We start from the raw sequence: 17878 nt of genomic DNA on the forward strand, positions 1-17878 counted from the left end.
TCAACCTTTGTTGTTATTATTTATTTTATTTTCAGTTGTTACAGATGGGACAGACATGGCTGGGGTATAGGAAAGGGAGAAAGAAAGAGGAAGGAAAAGAAAAACAGAGGGGAAGAGGGACAGTGAGAAAGGGCACGTAAAAAAGAAAAAAAAAATCTCCTGGATCACCTGTTGAGAGAAAATAAAAAAAAATAAAAAAATAAAAAAAGAGAGAGAGCGCAACATAATAAACACAACACCATCGCTTTAGTCTAGCTAAGTGTAAATAACAGTAAATACTAAATATTGAATGTTGTTGTGCAACACGCAGGACCGACAGTGCATAATGTGCTTTGAGGTAGCAGCCAAGAAAGGTGTAGCTTGTGTCTGTGAACAGTTGAACACCCCTGTGCACACCTGTGTGAATGGGCGCGCTTGTGTTCAAAAGGTTTCGCCATGTAACGATCTGCTAGAGGGTGTAGGGAGCCATAGCCCCGTCCCCCAGGGCATGAAGCAGGCATGGAGAAGAGTGCTTTTTTTTTTTTTTAAGTGATTTTTCTACTCTGCTTGAGAACTTAACTCTTCATACAACATGTCTCTTTCACATATTCACAAAAATGGGTGAATACAAACACTTTGTTCTATGTCAAAGCACCTTTCTCTAGCTAACGTTTCTAAAGTCTCCAGTAAATGAATGTAAGCCAGTGTCTGTGTTACCTGTCTAAGCTGACTGGGAATGCAGGGCTGGTTGTAAGTACGTTTGAAGGGCTCCAGGATCTTTTTCTATATCCAAGCACTTTCTATCAAGCATTTACTCGCACACATACTCACTCTGCATCATGTGCATTGGGGCTCAAGAACACACTGGTGTGCAGCCAGTGATCGAACCACCAACATTATTATGAGCAGATCATCCCCAACATGAGCCATAACCAGGAAAGTGTCAGACTGTGTGTGTTACCTGTCTTGGCTGATTGGGAATGCAGGGCTGGCTGTAAATATGTTTGAGGGGCTGCAGGATCTCAGTTCCTCCAAGATTAGCCTCCATCTGCTCAACTTTCTTCAGAGCCTCCTCCATGGTCTGCTGGCTGTACTCCACACTCTTACTGCCATCACATAAACACATGACCGAAACATCCATTCAGATATTAAAGAGGCCCTTTCTTGGGGTGACCGATATGAGGGGAGACTCACGGGAAGATGTGTTCATATCCAGACCCAAAACTGTAAATGTTGAAATAGCAGCCCATTGGTAAGCTCTTCAACAGGAGCAGCAGAGTATCCTTAAGAGAACAGGATTGTGAGGGATGGAAAATATGGTGAGCCCACTATGTGAGAGGAACACTATGACAGATTTTCTGACTGTAATAACTTAATACAGATACCCTGGCACTGCTGATGCGAGTTTCCTGCTGCTTGCTGTTTGTGATAGGACAGCCCATACTTCCAGATCGATCCATTAAGAACACAAACTCTCCACATGAAGCCATTGAAGACATCACAGACTGGGGGAACTCAGGGTACAGACTCACCATCACCACTGAATCACCCATCAGAGAGCCTGAAAAATAAACAAATTTTAAAAATTACCTAAATTTGCTTTTCATTGTTTGTTCAAAAACCTAAAGAGTATAGATAATAAAATCTGTATTTGCAGACCAACTACTTCACTCATTTTCACTCACCCGGCTCAGCAGAGGCCTGTCCTGCCTCCACCACAGCGGTGGGCTGGTGAGCATCTTTGTAATAAATCAGCAGTTCAACATCTCTGTCAAACTTGTGTCCTGCAGCCAGCTTGACCTGCACACCACAAACACATTCATATTTAATTCTCAGTAATAAGTACAGAGCAGACACAGCAGCACTCTACCTACCGTGGCCTGGGTTTGATCAGTGTTGAGGTACTGGAGAGGGTCCAGGGAACAGTTGGACTCTACTTTAGAGATTGGATGAGGAGAGGACACTCGGGCAGAGAAAGACAGACTGTAGGGCACCAGAGAGGCTGGAACAGAAGTCACCTGGACTCCTGCACCTTCACTACCTGTACTTGACATTAGAGATAGTTGCAAATCACTGTGGTACATTTTTACTGGGACTCATGCTTGTTACAAGCATGATTGTTTTGTGATAAATATTTAACTAAATTAATAAGTGTTGGATGATTTTCCTACCCTGAGGCTGGTATCGAGGGTTGAGCACAGCAGGCAGACAGAACCTCAGACCATCATCAGCCTGCACAGCCAGCTCAGTCACGTACTCCAACCTGATGGAGGCGCTCTCTCCTGGAGGCAGACTGCCCACACTCAGAGAGAATATATCTGGACTCTGATCACTCTCCTCCAATAGGAAGGCCTGCTGACCAGAGCTCAGAGCATCATCATACTCCTCACGAGCCTGAAGGACAGGTGACACATGTCAGTGACATTCACTGTGTTTATTGTTATTTTGAATCTTACTTATAATCAGGTTATATTTACTGTCCAGCTCACCTTCTGTTTCTCCTTCACCTCAGCTACAATCTGTGTCTGTCCGATCTTAGCACTGAAATGACAGACAGCAGCATCTCCAGGCAGAGGGAAGACAAAAACAGCCTCTAATGGTTTGTCCTCCTTATTCTCGTAGTTCAGGGTGGAGACCACTGTAGCCACATGGTCCCTCACCTCCAGCTCCACCTCAATGCTCTTCAGAGGAACTAAAAGAAACAGAACAATCATAAATACATAAACCATACACGTTTTAAAAATGGTTGTTTCTTGTGTTACATTTCAGCCACACAAAAGTTAGCCATTAAACCAAGCTGGTACTTAAACATGACTGTCCAACAGTGTTGCAAAGTTTGTTTGTTTATTTATATTATTATTCATTTATTTATTTTTGTATCCATCATTTTTCTTCTGTGCTTTTGTATCACAAGGATATACTCTGCATTAATCGTAGCCATATGCAGCAGTACACTACTGTCCAAGATGCATATGATCAACTTCACAGAGTAAGCTTGATGCCATCCAGAACTTTTCACCAGTGGGTGTGGGAGAAGCACAACATTTTCTTATGTATACTTTGGTCAGCAGAAGGTGAAAATGGCCATGAACCTCAATGCAATTTTCATGTTGATAACCTAAAGAGCAAATGACCATCCAGCTATTGAAATGGGTTTGTTGAGTATTGTCTCAGTCATGGGGAAATAATCATTTATTATTATGAGCCACTACAAATAAAAAAGTCATTACATTTGAATTTTAGATGAATGAAAAGAGGCTGGAGAGTAAACAGAAGCCCCTTTACTTTCTGTCAGTACCTGGTTCCTTCTGGAGAGTTAGCAGACCACAGCGGTTCATCATTGTACCTGTGAAACAGAAACATCTGAGGACTTAGTGTTGAAATAACATTCATAGGTGCTCTACATTTCAGACATTCTTTAGCTATCTATCTATATAAAAAAAAATAAATATTTCCAAATTAATCTTATCAGATAATGTTGTGGTTATGACTATCACAAATTTTGATGATCGGACTTCCAGTATTATAATTGTTTTAATACTTATTGGTTGAGGGTTAAAATGTTCACTTAATGTTCCACTGGTGACTATAATAAACAACGACAGCAGGACCTCCTCTCAAAAATCCAAGTTTGAACCAACCATTACTTTCACTCTTGTTATCTTCTTCCTGTGATCGACCTCACCGAGTTTGAAAACAGCATGAATATCTCAGATTTAATGGTTAATTGTAGCCACACAGACTTTGCTTATGGAATCACATCATATTGTTACGACTGTGACCGTAATTGTGTGTGGATTTGAGTATCTAGGTGCTCCTCCGGGATTGGTGCATCCAGGGTGGATGGCTCACACCGATTGGCTGAGGACTGGGAGACAGCGGATAAGAAGAGCCCGCCAGGGACTGCCCAGTCATTCATCCTCGGCCCAACCCAGCCGGCAGACCGGTCACTGTATCGACGTATTATGTAATGTAAGAGCATGTAGGGGTGGACCGCCTTTTTGGTTAATCAGTTTTCTCCTGTTTTTGTTAGGTAGGGAGGAAAGTGATTGTCGTTTTGTTTAGTTCCTTTGAGTAGGTAAGTTTCGTTTATTTTTGAGATAGGCTGCTTATGTTTGTTGTTTTGGCCTTGGGTTCACCCTGAAGCTATGATATGCTCCCTTCCTTTGTTTAACCGCACCTATTGTAAATAAATCACTGTCACAAAATAGTAAGTGTGTGACGTGCTGCTTGGGGTTGGACGGGGATGGATCACCCTTTATGTTGTGGTCTGGCCGCGCCTAGACGGGCCATAACAATATACATATAAATCATTGTGAAAGCATCTATATTACTACCCTAAGGTTGTCATGTAAGCATACAGAAATCTGATGTTGCACATAATGTACAAAATATCATTCATTTTGCAAAGTTATAAAACATGTTAATTAATTGTAAAACAAAAATGTTTATTTTTCTGTTGCTTGCACTTTTATTCAATGTAGTTTACTCAAAAGCTTATTTACTATCATCTGAACACAAAGTGTTAGGGTCCCTGGGTCGTTGACCCAGTGTTTTGTGTTTTTGGTTCTTTGATTTTGTTATTTCATTATATTCTAGCTTTGCTTTATGGGTTTTAGGATCATTCTTAGTTTAGGTTCTCTGGGTGGGGTTTGGTTAGAGTTTTAGTGTTCTGGTTTTCTGTCTGTGTTCCATAGTTGCCGTCTCCCCTGTCTGCTGTATCCCCACATCCAGTCAGTGTCTGTGTCTGCCCTGGTCCCACGTCTCTGTTCCCTTTGTTATAGTGCCTGCCTGTGAGTCTGTGTTATGTTTCCTGTTTTACTTTGAAAGTCCATATCTGATGTTAATGTGTCTGGTTTTGCTTCCCCTTGTCTCGTTAGGCCTGATTTGCCCCAGCTGTGTTTCCCTCCTGTTACCCATTCCCTGATTGCTCCCTCTGTGTATTTAAGCCCCGTGTTTCTTTGTGTCTGTGTTGTGATCTACTCTCATTTATGCTGTGTGTTCTGTCTGCCTGGTCATGTAAGTTTATTTGGCTTTTGGTTACGTTTTTGCCACTTTTTGCCATCCAGCGATAAAAGCTAGTGATGGTGAGATGAAGCCTCATGATGAACTGAAGCTTCCCATCCAACTGGTCGACTCATGGTTCGAAGCATTGTGATGATTCATTTGCTCTACTGCGCCATCAAGTGGACAATTCAAGTGAAACGGGCCCAATAATTATAATGATGTGATGTGTAAACCGCTAAACCGAATAAATAAATTGTTTTTCATGGTTATTTATCCCGAATATTGTCTCAGTATGTCTGATACAAAAGAGAAAGTGGAAACTATCAGTACACAGTTTTTGGGATGATTGTGTAACTGCGTAATCATTCTTATGTACATCTCAATAATGACACAAACTAGTGTGTGGCACTTCAAGTTGAATGAATAAAGGAATTACTATTGTTCATGACACCAATAACTGAACTCTAAATATTAGTTATATTTAATATTATACTAATTTTATATTAATTTAATTAATATTTGTGTATAATAAATTGGCAGCTTAACACAGGAATGTACATGGAAACAAAAAGGGAGGGAGTTGTGATGTGAATGTGCTTGTATAACAGTGCTCATGACACTAGGGAAAAGTTTTCATTTGTTTTTATTCAAAAATAGCAGCTTTCCCACAGTGCTGGGCTTAAGACGGTTCCTCTTTTTTGAGAGGATTTCTCCTGCTTTTGAAAATATCCTCTCACAGGGCACAGATGAAGCAGGGGTTGCAAGAAAAACCACAGCAAGTTTATACAAGTTTGGATAAAGAAATTTGTGTCCAGTACTCCAGTAGCTATGTAACACGTACGTAATCCAATTCCACAACACGATGTGATGAGGGAATCAGCTGTGTTTTGCTGCCCATTTTATTTCGAATCTGGCGCGAACCGGTGAACCAGTTCCCGAATCAGTCACGTGGTACGGACTGCCCGCGAGGCCTCGAACGTCACTGCATACGTAATCAACGCAAGCCTCGATACGCGCTTCAGAAAAACGCCCCCGCGATTACCCGACACGCGATTCGAAGCTTCGACACACAGGACACATCACTAATAAAAGCTGAGTTTTGAGCTACTTTCCGTCTCCGAGTGTCTGCACTTTGGGTCCTTCTACTTCCACTCCTGCCAGCACACAGCCTTAACCTGACACAAAGTGAGTTTTCCAGAATATCAAGTACATGTTATTTATGTTGCATTTATGACAAAATCTACCATTTGTTATTTTGATGCCACTATAAAAGAACTAAAGTATACACACAACCATCCACTTGTGTCAAGCCAGCCTCCAATTCGAGACTTGCAGTCAAGCCAGCCTCCAGTTTGTTTTACGTTCCCTGTGTATTCAAAGTATTACGGGAATGGATGTGGAAACCGGATTTCAAAATAAAAGCCAACTTCGAGTGAATTAACAGATATGTTAAGAACATAATAACATATAATTTAGGCTTCTTTTTTTTTTTTTTTTACAAACTCTAATGTTAGATCTATATGACACAGCCTTGTACCCTAATTGTGCCCTGTCACTATCAAGGCCATCTTATTTTGGATTTCAAAGTAAAAGCCCTGTGAATCTTCATTTTTGAACTACTCTTTCAATGACTTAATAATGCTCTTAAAAGCAAAAGTCGTATTTCCAAATACTATTTGAACTTTATATCAACACTTTCCAACCACAGTCTTTTTACAGTGATACCATATCAATATCAAGTCAGTCTGATTTTGCCTTTCATAGTAATGGCCCTTTGAAATTGTCCATAATTGACTTAATCTTCTAACGATTCAAAATGCTCTAAAATGAAAAATTCTTGTTTCCACAGGGTAATTCCACCTTAGATCAACAGTATACAGCCCCACAGTGATACCATATCAATATCAAGTCATTCTGATTATGCCTTCCAAAATAAAAGCCTTTTTAAATTGTCCATAATTGACCTAACTTTCAGTGATTTCAAAATGTTTTAAAATGGAAATTTCCTGTTTCCACAGAGTAATTCCACTCCAGATCAACAGTATACAACCTCACGATGTTACCATATCAATATCAAAACATTCTGATATTGCTTTAAAAAATAAAAGCATTTTCAAACTGCCCATATCTGAGTTGCTCCTGGAACAATTTCAAAATGCTCTAAAATGGCACATTCCTGTTTCCACAGGGTAATTCCACTTTAGATCAACAGTATACAGCCCCACAGTGATACCATATCAATATCAAGTCATTCTGATTTTGCTCTCAAAAATAAAAGCCTTTTTAAATTGTCCATAATTGACCTAACTTTCAGTGATTTCAAAATGCTCTAAAATGGAAATTTCCTGTTTCCACAGGGTAATTCCACTTTAGATCAACAGTATACAGCCCCACAGTGATACCATATCAATGTCAAGTCATTCTGATTATGCCTTCCAAAATAAATGCCCTTTCAAATTGAGCATATATACGACCTACTTTTTTAACGATTTCAAAATGTTCTTAAAAAGAATTTTGCTGTTTCCACAGGATAATTTCACTTTAGGTCAACAGTATACAACCTCACGATGTTACCATATCAATATCAAGTCATTCTGATTATGCCTTCCAAAATAAAAGACTTTTCAAATTGCCAAGATACGACCTACTCTTTTAAAGATTTCAAAATGCTCTAAAAGTGAAAATTGCTGTTTCCACAGGATAATTTCACTTTAGGTCAACAGTATACAACCTGACGATGTTACCACATCAATATCAAGTCATTCTGATTTTGCTTTCAAAAATAAAAGCATTTTCAAAATGCCCATATCTGACTTGATCCTGGAACAATTTCAAAATGCTCTAAAATGGAAAATTCCTGTTTCCACAGGGTAATTCCACCTTAGATCAACAGTATACAGCCCCACAGTGATACCATATTAATATCAAGTCATTCTGATTTTGCCTTCCAAAATAATGGCCTGTTGAAAATGCCCATAATTTACCTAACTTTCAGTGATTTCAGAATGCTCTAAAAAGGAAGATTTCAGTTTCCACAGGGTAATTCCACTTTAGATCAACAGTATACAACCTCACGATGTTACCATGTCAATTTCAAGTCAGTCTGATTTTGCTTTTCAAAATAAAAGCTTTTTCAATTTGCCCATATATCACTTACTCTTGGAGCGAATTCAAAATGCTCTAAGATGGAAAATTGCTGTTTCCACAGCATAATTCCACTTTAGATCAATAGTATCCAACCCCACAGTGATACCATATCAATATCAAATCAGTCTGATGTTGCCTTCCAAAATAAAAGAGTTTTCAAATTGCCGATATACGACCTACTCTTTTAAAGAATTCAGAACACTCTAAAAATGAAACTTGCTCTTTCCACAGGATGAATCCATGTTAGATCAAAAGTGTACATCCACACCATGGTACTACTTCAATTTCAAGTCATTCTGATTTTGCCTTCCAAAATAATGGCCTGTTGAAAATGCCAATAACTTACCTAACTTTCAGTGATTTCGGAATGCTCTAAAAAGGAAATTTTCTGTTTCCACAGAATAATTTCACTTTAAATCAACAGTATACAACCCCACAGAGATACGATGTTAAGATCAAGTCACTCTGATTTTGCCTTCCAAAATAAAAGTATTTTCAAATTGCCCGTAGACGACCTACTCGTTTAACGATTTCAAAATGCTCTTAAATTGAAAGATGCTGTTTCCACAGGATAATTCCACTTTAGATCAACAGTATCCAACCCGACAGTAAAACCATGTAAATTTCATGTTGGTCTGATTTCGCCTTTCAAATTAATGGCCCGTCGAATTTGTCCATATGTGATATACTCTTTCAATTATTTCAGAATGTTTTAAAAATGAAAATTGCTGTTTCAACACATATTGGGTTTTCATTTTGAAAAGCAAAATCAGACTCAGATGTCATTCTAAATAAAGAAATTACAAAACAGCTTGCAAACCAACCATGACATCTTTCCACAGACTTAAAATATAAACGTACTATCAATTACAACCTAGTGGCAATTTCAGCTTCCTTTTACATCATCTTTATGATTCAATTCTGTCATAATCAATTGAGTCTGATTTTGCTTTTCAAAATGAAAACCCAATATGTGTTGAAACAGCAATTTTCATTTTTAAAACATTCTGAAATAATTGAAAGAGTATATCACATATGGACAAATTCGACGGGCCATTAATTTGAAAGGCGAAATCAGACCAACATGAAATTTACATGGTTTTACTGTCGGGCTGGATACTGTTGATCTAAAGTGGAATTACCCTGTGGAAACAGGAAATTTCCATTTTAGAGCATTTTGAAATCACTGAAAGTTAGGTCAATTATGGACAATTTGAAAAGGCTTTTATTTTGGAAGGCATAATCAGAATGACTTGATATTGATATGGTATCACTGTGGGGCTGTATACTGTTGATCTAAGGTGGAATTACCCTGTGGAAACAGGAATTTTCCTTTTTAGAGCATTTTGAAATCACTGAAAGTTAGGTCAATTATGGACAATTTGAAAAGGCTTTTATTTTTGAGAGCAAAATCAGAATGACTTGATATTGATATGGTATCACTGTGGGGCTGTATACTGTTGATCTAAAGTGGAATTACCCTGTGGAAACAGGAATGTGCCATTTTAGAGCATTTTGAAATTGTTCCAGGAGCAACTCAGATATGGGCAGTTTGAAAATGCTTTTATTTTTTAAAGCAATATCAGAATGTTTTGATATTGATATGGTAACATCGTGAGGTTGTATACTGTTGATCTGGAGTGGAATTACCCTGTGGAAACAGGAAATTTCCATTTTAAAACATTTTGAAATCACTGAAAGTTAGGTCAATTATGGACAATTTAAAAAGGCTTTTATTTTGGAAGGCATAATCAGAATGACTTGATATTGATATGGTATCACTGTGGGGCTGTATACTGTTGATCTGGAGTGGAATTACCCTGTGGAAACAAGAATTTTTCATTTTAGAGCATTTTGAATCATTAGAAGATTAAGTCAATTATGGACAATTTCAAAGGGCCATTACTATGAAAGGCAAAATCAGACTGACTTGATATTGATATGGTATCACTGTAAAAAGACTGTGGTTGGAAAGTGTTGATATAAAGTTCAAATAGTATTTGGAAATACGACTTTTGCTTTTAAGAGCATTATTAAGTCATTGAAAGAGTAGTTCAAAAATGAAGATTCACAGGGCTTTTACTTTGAAATCCAAAATAAGATGGCCTTGATAGTGACAGGGCACAATTAGGGTACAAGGCTGTGTCATATAGATCTAACATTAGAGTTTGTAAAAAAAAAAAAAAAAAGCCTAAATTATATGTTATTATGTTCTTAACATATCTGTTAATTCACTCGAAGTTGGCTTTTATTTTGAAATCCGGTTTCCACATCCATTCCCGTAATACTTTGAATACACAGGGAACGTAAAACAAACTGGAGGCTGGCTTGACTGCAAGTCTCGAATTGGAGGCTGGCTTGACACCAGTCAACCATCCAACCCAGAAATGCAATCTGTCCAGCATCTGTGGGGTTAGCCCTAAGACGTCCTCCTGGTAAGACATGCAGGAAATACCTCCTCTATGCATCCTGGAACAATGTACCATATTTTCTTCACCAGTTTTTCACACTGATATTGTGTGAGCATCAGTGCTTTGTTCTCGGTTCTAAAAGTCCAGGAAACTGCCCTGTTTGGCCTGTATGAATATTCATCCACATAGCCTCAACCAGTATTTTCTGAATGCCTCAAATTGTGGGAAAGTTCAGTTTATAAACAACACCAGATCATTTCAAGAATGATCAGAAATTCACCAGGAGCAGAGCAAACTAGCTGCTCGAAAACCAGCAGAGTCACATGACAACATAATAAGACTTTGGAAGTGCAGGTTTCACACGTTTCTGCCTGAAAACACTGGATTTAATAGTTAGACTAATACATTTTTACATGACAAACACGATGCCTTCTTTTTCTCAGTCAATGTCGGCCCTGCGTTGTTTTGGTTTAGTCAACAAAATTTCTGAGAAGTTAGAGGGCAAGTAAAATTCAACACAATCACGCAATTATTCCATCATATTCCAAAATTCATTAAAAGCCATCCTTCACAGTTGACATGATACTTTCAACATATTTCTACTTTGGTTCACTTACTCTAGAAGTAGGATCTTAAACTGCTTAAACACCCAAGAAATTAAAGGACAACTACTCAACTGAAAAAACATTTCAAAGCAATGTGTCAACATCATGTTAAAAATGTATTTAAAATTATACATGACAGTTAAATGACATTGGATTTTTCTTCTTGAACACTCACACTAACGTGTGCAGAGGTTTTTTGTTTTTTTTCCTCATTCCACTGCATAATTCTGGAGAAATTTAACGGACATTTCTGGTCTAATTCAACATATTCAATCAAATATAACATCACATAAAAATTAATTAAAAGCATCCTTGATAGTTGACATGAAATCCTCAGTTGATTACTCCTCTGGGTTACTCCGCTACATGTGTGCCAATTTTTGAATATGTCACAGTCCTGATCAAAAGGTTAAGACCACTTGAAAAATGGCGGATATATAACTAAAATATTTTTGATGGTGCAGGCACAGTTTAAAGTGGAGCTGGAGTCTGTTTACGCACCAAATGAGCAAAGAGGCAGAGCCATTAATTGGGGGAGAAAGAGACTGACAAATGAAACATGACGGATGAAACGAAAAGAAAAATGCAATTTCTACTAGAAAACAGTGAGCAGCTCATTTTGATAGACACGTATTTTCTTTTTCTTTACGATATTTATTATTTCTCATTAATACGACAAAGTATTTCTTATCAGATTACTCAATGGAATAATCGATAGATTAATAATCTATAGCTACAGCCCTGGTTGAATTTGAGTAACTGTCTTTTAACTTCTCAGGAATTTTGCAGTTGATTGAGATGAAACTGAGTGTTGTTGCGGTCACATTGAAGATTCCATTGAATTGTGAAGTAAGAAGCACATTACCAGCGAAAGTGAAAAGAAAAATAAATGAAAACTTCACTGGGGAAAACAATGGTCCTGGAGCTTTATTTCTCTTAACTTCCTCTGTGCGTTTGTGTGGGTGTCTCGATTAGCGAACAAGAAGATATCCAACGCTTCACGGTAGGATAAGAGGCGGCTGGTTTCACCCCGACGCACAAATGATGGTTCACTTGACCGCGGTTGTTCTGTGCGCACTCATAAAAAAAGGGGGTGGCTGGCGCTTTACTGCTCACGTGACACTTCTAATGGATTCTGCTCAATACATTAAGACAGGGGTGCTCAATACGTCGATCGCGATCGACCAGTCGATCGCAAAGGTAGTATTGGTAGATCGCATGGCATTAAAAAAAAAAAATAGATGCCAGCCTATCATCCATCCCGTCACTTGATTGATACAGGGAAGCCAGTCAGATGACATCAGATTTTTTCTGACGCTTAGGTCGCTGCGTATGCGCAAACAGCGGCGCGAAGTGTAGTAAAACTGACAAGCTAGTCAGCGAGTTAACTCCAATTTTTAGCTCTCGGCTTTTTCTCTTAAACCTAAGAAAGGGTTAAAAATGAGTGAGGGAGCTGGACCAAGTAAGAAGACAAAAACTTATCACTTTCATACGGAATGGGAGGAGGACTTTTTTTTCACGATGTCATTTTCGAAGTGCGTTTGCCTCATCTGCCAGGCTACCATCGCAATGCCAAAGAAGGGAAATGTGGAGCGGCATTTTCGAACTGTTCACGGAAAATACGACACTACATTCCCGCCGAAAAGCGAGCTAAGAAAGAAAAAGGTGAATAAACTAAAATCCCAGTTGTCCGGACAGCAGTCATTTTTCACACAACAAACTTCAAAAGCGAAAGCCGCCACCGAAGCATCGTTCCGGGTGAGTCACATCATCGTTAAAAACAAGAAGTCTTTTCAAGATGGAGAGATGGTAAAAGAGGCATTCGTTGAAGCAGCTGACTCATTGTTCCGAGACTTTAAAAATAAGGCAGAAATAACATCTTCGATCAAAGCTCTCCAGCTGTCAAGAAGTACAGTTACACGGCGCTAGGGCTGCTCGATTATGGCAAAAATGATAATCACGATTATTATCACTGAAATTGAGATCTCGATTATTTGACGATATTTATTTAACCCTTTAAGACCTACTATAGAACCAAGTCCGCCAGAGCTTATATTATTTTTTTACATGTTGTAGTGCCATTTATGGGAGCATTTCAAGTTGCTATACAACTGTTATAGCCCATATTTTAATAATATGTATGCATTAAGTCCATAGTAAGTACATTAATTGCAAAAAAGTGCAATAAACTACAAAAAAAATTTGAAAATCGTTTTTGTTTGTTTTTTTTTACATATATTTCTACTTGGAGAAATTTAAGAGGTTTATCCCTCAAAACTTTAAATACAAAAAAGTTGCAAAAAATAGTTTACAACAACAGGAAATTTATTTTGAGTGTCTTCATAGTTTTATTTTGGAGATACACCAACTTTTATATACACTGCAGGAAAAAAAAAACAAAAAAAAAAAACAATCCTATGATGCAAATTTGCAAAGAAAACAGCAGGTGCATCAAAATAAACTATTTCCAGCAGTGCAATTCGAGTTCTAAGCATCCCAGAAACTATTCAGAAAAGTCAAACATGACCAGTATAGGCTTTTAAGGCCTACAAGTAAAAAACTACATTTCCGCGAAAATGACGCCACTTCCGGTTTCGGGCAGGAAATGGCAGACATGAGATAGTTCGCGCTGACGTCGGTTTCACTGTGGGAAGTGTTACAAACAGCTGATCGGATCGGCAAAGCGTGTTTCTGGAATATTATGTTTTTGTTCCTGCAAGCGCTTTTTATGCAATTTTTGCAAAGCTTTATGTGGAAGGAAACCGTGACCGAGGACAAGCTGATGGCATAAAATGTAAGTACAACTCCTCCAGTTTCGTATGCAAAACAAATTATTGCGCTAGCTTACACGGTTCAGGTTCTACAGGGATTTAAAAATAGTTACACAAAACGGAGCGTGCTGCTCTGACTGGCTTTAAAGGGTTAACAATGACTTTTAAAAAATAATATAAAATAGTGTGCAACACCACTGAAGTTTTTTTTTTTTAACCTCTCTTTTCAACCAGCGGCAGTCACTCTCCTGTCCAAATAATTTCTGCTTAGCTTTCCGAGCTTCCCTCGGGTCCTCTTAATCAGCGGTCTCCAACCTTTTTTGCGCCACTGACCGGTTTATGCCCGACAATATTTTCACGGACCGGCCTTTAAGGTGTCGCGGATAAATGAGGGAGGGGCTAATAATCGGCTCAGTCATTTTTAATGATCGTTGAAAGCCCAGATCGTAATCGTGATTAAAATTTGATTAATTGAGCAGCCCTACACGGCGCTGTGAAGCCATGGCGGAGGATTTAACCCAGCAACTTTGGAAGGACATCGGAGATTGCCAGTGTTTCTCACTGCAGTTGGACGAATCTACGGACGTGAGTGACACAGCCCAGGTGTGCATTTTCATTCGTATGGTGTTTACTGATATCACTGCAAAAGAAGAGCTATTAACAGTCCTGCCCATGAAAGAACAGACGCGAGGAGAGGACATATTTCAGTCGTTCAAAAACTTTATCGAGAAAACCCAGCTCCCAGTGTACAAATTGGTGTCTATTACCACAGATGGAGCACCTGCAATGGTTGGCCGCTTGAATGGATTTATTGCCAAGTGCAGGCAGGACGATGCTTTCCAGGACTTCCTAAATTACCATTGCATAATCCACCAACAAGCGTTATGCGCTAAAATGCTCAACATGAAGGAGATCATGAATGTTGCAACGAAGATCGCCTGTTCTATTCGCGCCAGATCTCTTCAAAGACGGTTATTTCGTGCACATCTGGAGAAGGCTGACTGTGACCACTCTGAGTTGTTGCTACACACTGACATGAGGTGGCTTAGTTGAGGGAAATTCCTGCAAAGATTTCGAGAGCTCTGTCCGGAGATTAAGGAGTTTTTCCGTGTAGCTGGACAAGCAGAATACATGCAACTTAATGACGGTCAGTGGCTGTTAGACTTGGCATTTTTAACCGATCTGACAAACATGTTGAATGACCTTAATCTACAGCTGCAAGGAAAAGACAAAACAGTGATCAACATGATCAGCTCAGTTAATGCTTTCAAACGAAAGATGCAACATCTCTCTTTAAAGCTGCAGCGCCATGATTTGATAAACTTTCAAAACCTGGCGTCAGAGCTGGAGATGCAAGGGATGGCCTGTTTGCAACTTGACAGTGCACGCTACACAGAGCAGATTGACAATTGTCTGTCAGAGTTTGACAAACGCTTTCAAGACTTTTCTTTGCTCGAGCCAGTCGCTACCTTCATGTGCTATCCTTTTCAGGAAGATGCTGAGGTCGATTCACTCGCATCAAAAATTGCAAAACTATTTCACCTGAACTCTTCTGGAGTGGAAGATGAGATTTTGACACTACAAGCCGACATTGAGCTGAAGTCCAGAGATCATGGACAGTTCTGGAACTTACTCACAGAAGTAAAGTACCCCAACATGAGGAAATGTGCTGCCTCTTTGACTGCATTATTCGGCTCCACTTATTTATGTGAGTCATCATTTTCCCACATGAAGATCATTAAGTCCAAGTACCGTTCCACCATGACTGATGAACATTTGGAAGTGTGTTTGAGGCTGGCCGTCAGCAGCTACTGTCCGGACTATGCATCCCTGGCTGATTCAATTCAGTGCAAGTCATCAGAGTAAATTCAGGTAATGACAAAAAATTTACATTGTTAATTGTGTTGTGAAATATTGGATATTGCGGTTATGCATGTATATACATTGTAGATATAAAGAATCCTCAATATATTTATAAATAAGTATATGTTTTGGATTTTTGTAGTGGGTAGATCATTTTGACTTGGTCATTTTATAAGTAGCTCACATGCGGAAAAAGTGTGAGCACCCCGGCATTAAGAGATTTAATCAGGTGAAGATGATTAAAAATCTATAGCGAACAGAATTTGATAGTGACACAAATACTTGGAAATAAAGAAATACTTCTTTGTGCAGAAAATTTCTTCTCATTTTACACACAATGTTGAAATTAAAATATTGAGGGGGTTTTTTTAATTTTATTTTAATACTGAGTGCGCTCTCAGTACTGCTGTTTATTTCTAACGCCACATCTGCATATTAGAACTCTGAAACATTAAACATTTTAACATTACTAACCTGTAGACGCTTCGATTTGTTAAGAAATCAAATCAATACATTTTAAATAGATCAATGAAATACTCAATTCAATCAATAAAATTGACCAAATTGATAATTCCATCCATCCGCTTCTCCTTTTCAGGGTCGCGGGGGGCGCTGGAGCCTATCCCAGCTGTCATAGGGCGAGAGGCAGGGTACACCCTGGACAGGTCGCCAGTCTGTCGCAGGGCTAACACACAGGGACAGACAACCATTCACATTCACACCTAGTGGCAATTTGGATTATGCAATTAACCTATCCCCATGTAAAGACATGCAGCTGCATGTAAAGAGTTGTGTTAGCAGCAGAATTTAAAACTGCAACTCTGAACATAACCTGCTCCTTACAAACACAATAGAGTGCGTTATAAAGAGTGCATGCTTTAGGGGGTGGTTCTCTTTTGTTTCTATAGTCCTGTATGAGCTCTGCATTTTAAAGAAGAAAACACTGCATTACTAATTTATCTGAATTCATTCAGCGATAATCCGCACACAAATAACAATGAATACCCCTTGTAGTTGTCAGCACAGGGTGTGCCTGTGACTCATCATGCAGGGCAGTTCGCAGGCTAAACTTTGGTCAGCAATTAGAACCCGTTTAAGTTACTTAAAAATAAAAATATCATTCATCCTTTAAATCATCTAAACATAATTTTAAATGACTCGACACACGTATCGCAAAATTTGAATCTTGGCATCTACAAAGATTCGCATTAGATGCCACTAGAAACATCTGGATTACGTTACCACGCAGTGAAATGTTGGAAAACGCCATCAGAAAACACGAAAACCAGTTAAGCAGGAACACCGGGGACTTCTACGCTCTGATAACTTCCAGTCGGAGGCGTTTTCTGTGCAGACAATTAATGGCATCTCTTTGTTATTGTGACAGAGTGACTGTGCACCTACCTGCTAGTACGTGACACTTTCAGAATCTAAGGCAATAGTTCTTTTTCACTACACACAAAATTATGCAGTTTTGTGCCACTGAATAGTTTTGAAACTGTTTGTCTGGGATCCGAAAACATTTGTTAAAAGGCAGTAATGAAAACTGAAAAAGCAACCAATGACGTGACAATGAACTGAGCGACAAACTCATAAAAAATGGAATTAGGTAAAATCAACACGTGAGATATGAAAATATGGCCGCCAGTGAAGAATGATGCGCAATAGAAGCTTACCTCTATTGATAGACGGGTGTATCCTGATAGGTTTACTGCACTCCTCTGTTCTTGTAGCAATGTTTACGCCACAAACAGCAGACTTTATAGAAAAAAGTCACTGCTACCGGGTACGTCCCATTTCCTTGTTTTTTCCACCAACCGATATGCACTGGGTGGGCGGAGCGTCAAATTGCAAAACATTTTTCCTTTGGATTGTTTTTTTTAGAATTCCTTCTGTGGTTTACATTTTTACTTTGCAATAGCTCTGAAGTCCTGAAAGGTCTCACGCTCACACTCTTACACTAAAAATAATTGTACTTCACGTGAAAGTCTTTGCTTATAATATATGGCATTATTGCATCCTCTTGTGAACAAGAGAAACAATTAGGAAACAGAATAGCGTTTTGTGAATATGTAAACTTTAACTGTTGACCCAT

At 38.8% G+C, this 17878-nt stretch overlaps 1 protein-coding gene across 1 annotated transcript in view; it reads right to left on the bottom strand.

Moving 5' to 3' along the window:
- LOC308400832 (von Willebrand factor A domain-containing protein 5A-like) overlaps positions 1–17594 on the bottom strand; it is a 41608-nt gene extending 24014 nt beyond the window's left edge. Inside the window, exons 1-9 of the mRNA XM_080888825.1 lie at positions 17460–17594; positions 3278–3325; positions 2469–2671; positions 2151–2373; positions 1854–2020; positions 1665–1779; positions 1365–1540; positions 1174–1262; positions 941–1085 (exon numbers count right to left, since the gene is read on the bottom strand). Coding sequence (XP_080744951.1) covers positions 941–1085; positions 1174–1262; positions 1365–1540; positions 1665–1779; positions 1854–2020; positions 2151–2373; positions 2469–2671; positions 3278–3320 — 1161 coding nt within the window. The 5' untranslated portion in view covers positions 3321–3325; positions 17460–17594. The remainder of the gene's footprint in view (positions 1–940; positions 1086–1173; positions 1263–1364; positions 1541–1664; positions 1780–1853; positions 2021–2150; positions 2374–2468; positions 2672–3277; positions 3326–17459) is intronic.
- Positions 17595–17878: the final 284 nt, after the last annotated feature.

The sequence above is a fragment of the Rhamphochromis sp. 'chilingali' genome (genome assembly GCF_963969265.1).
Source record: "Rhamphochromis sp. 'chilingali' genome assembly, chromosome: 8".
Lineage (NCBI taxonomy): Eukaryota > Metazoa > Chordata > Actinopteri > Cichliformes > Cichlidae > Rhamphochromis > Rhamphochromis sp. 'chilingali'.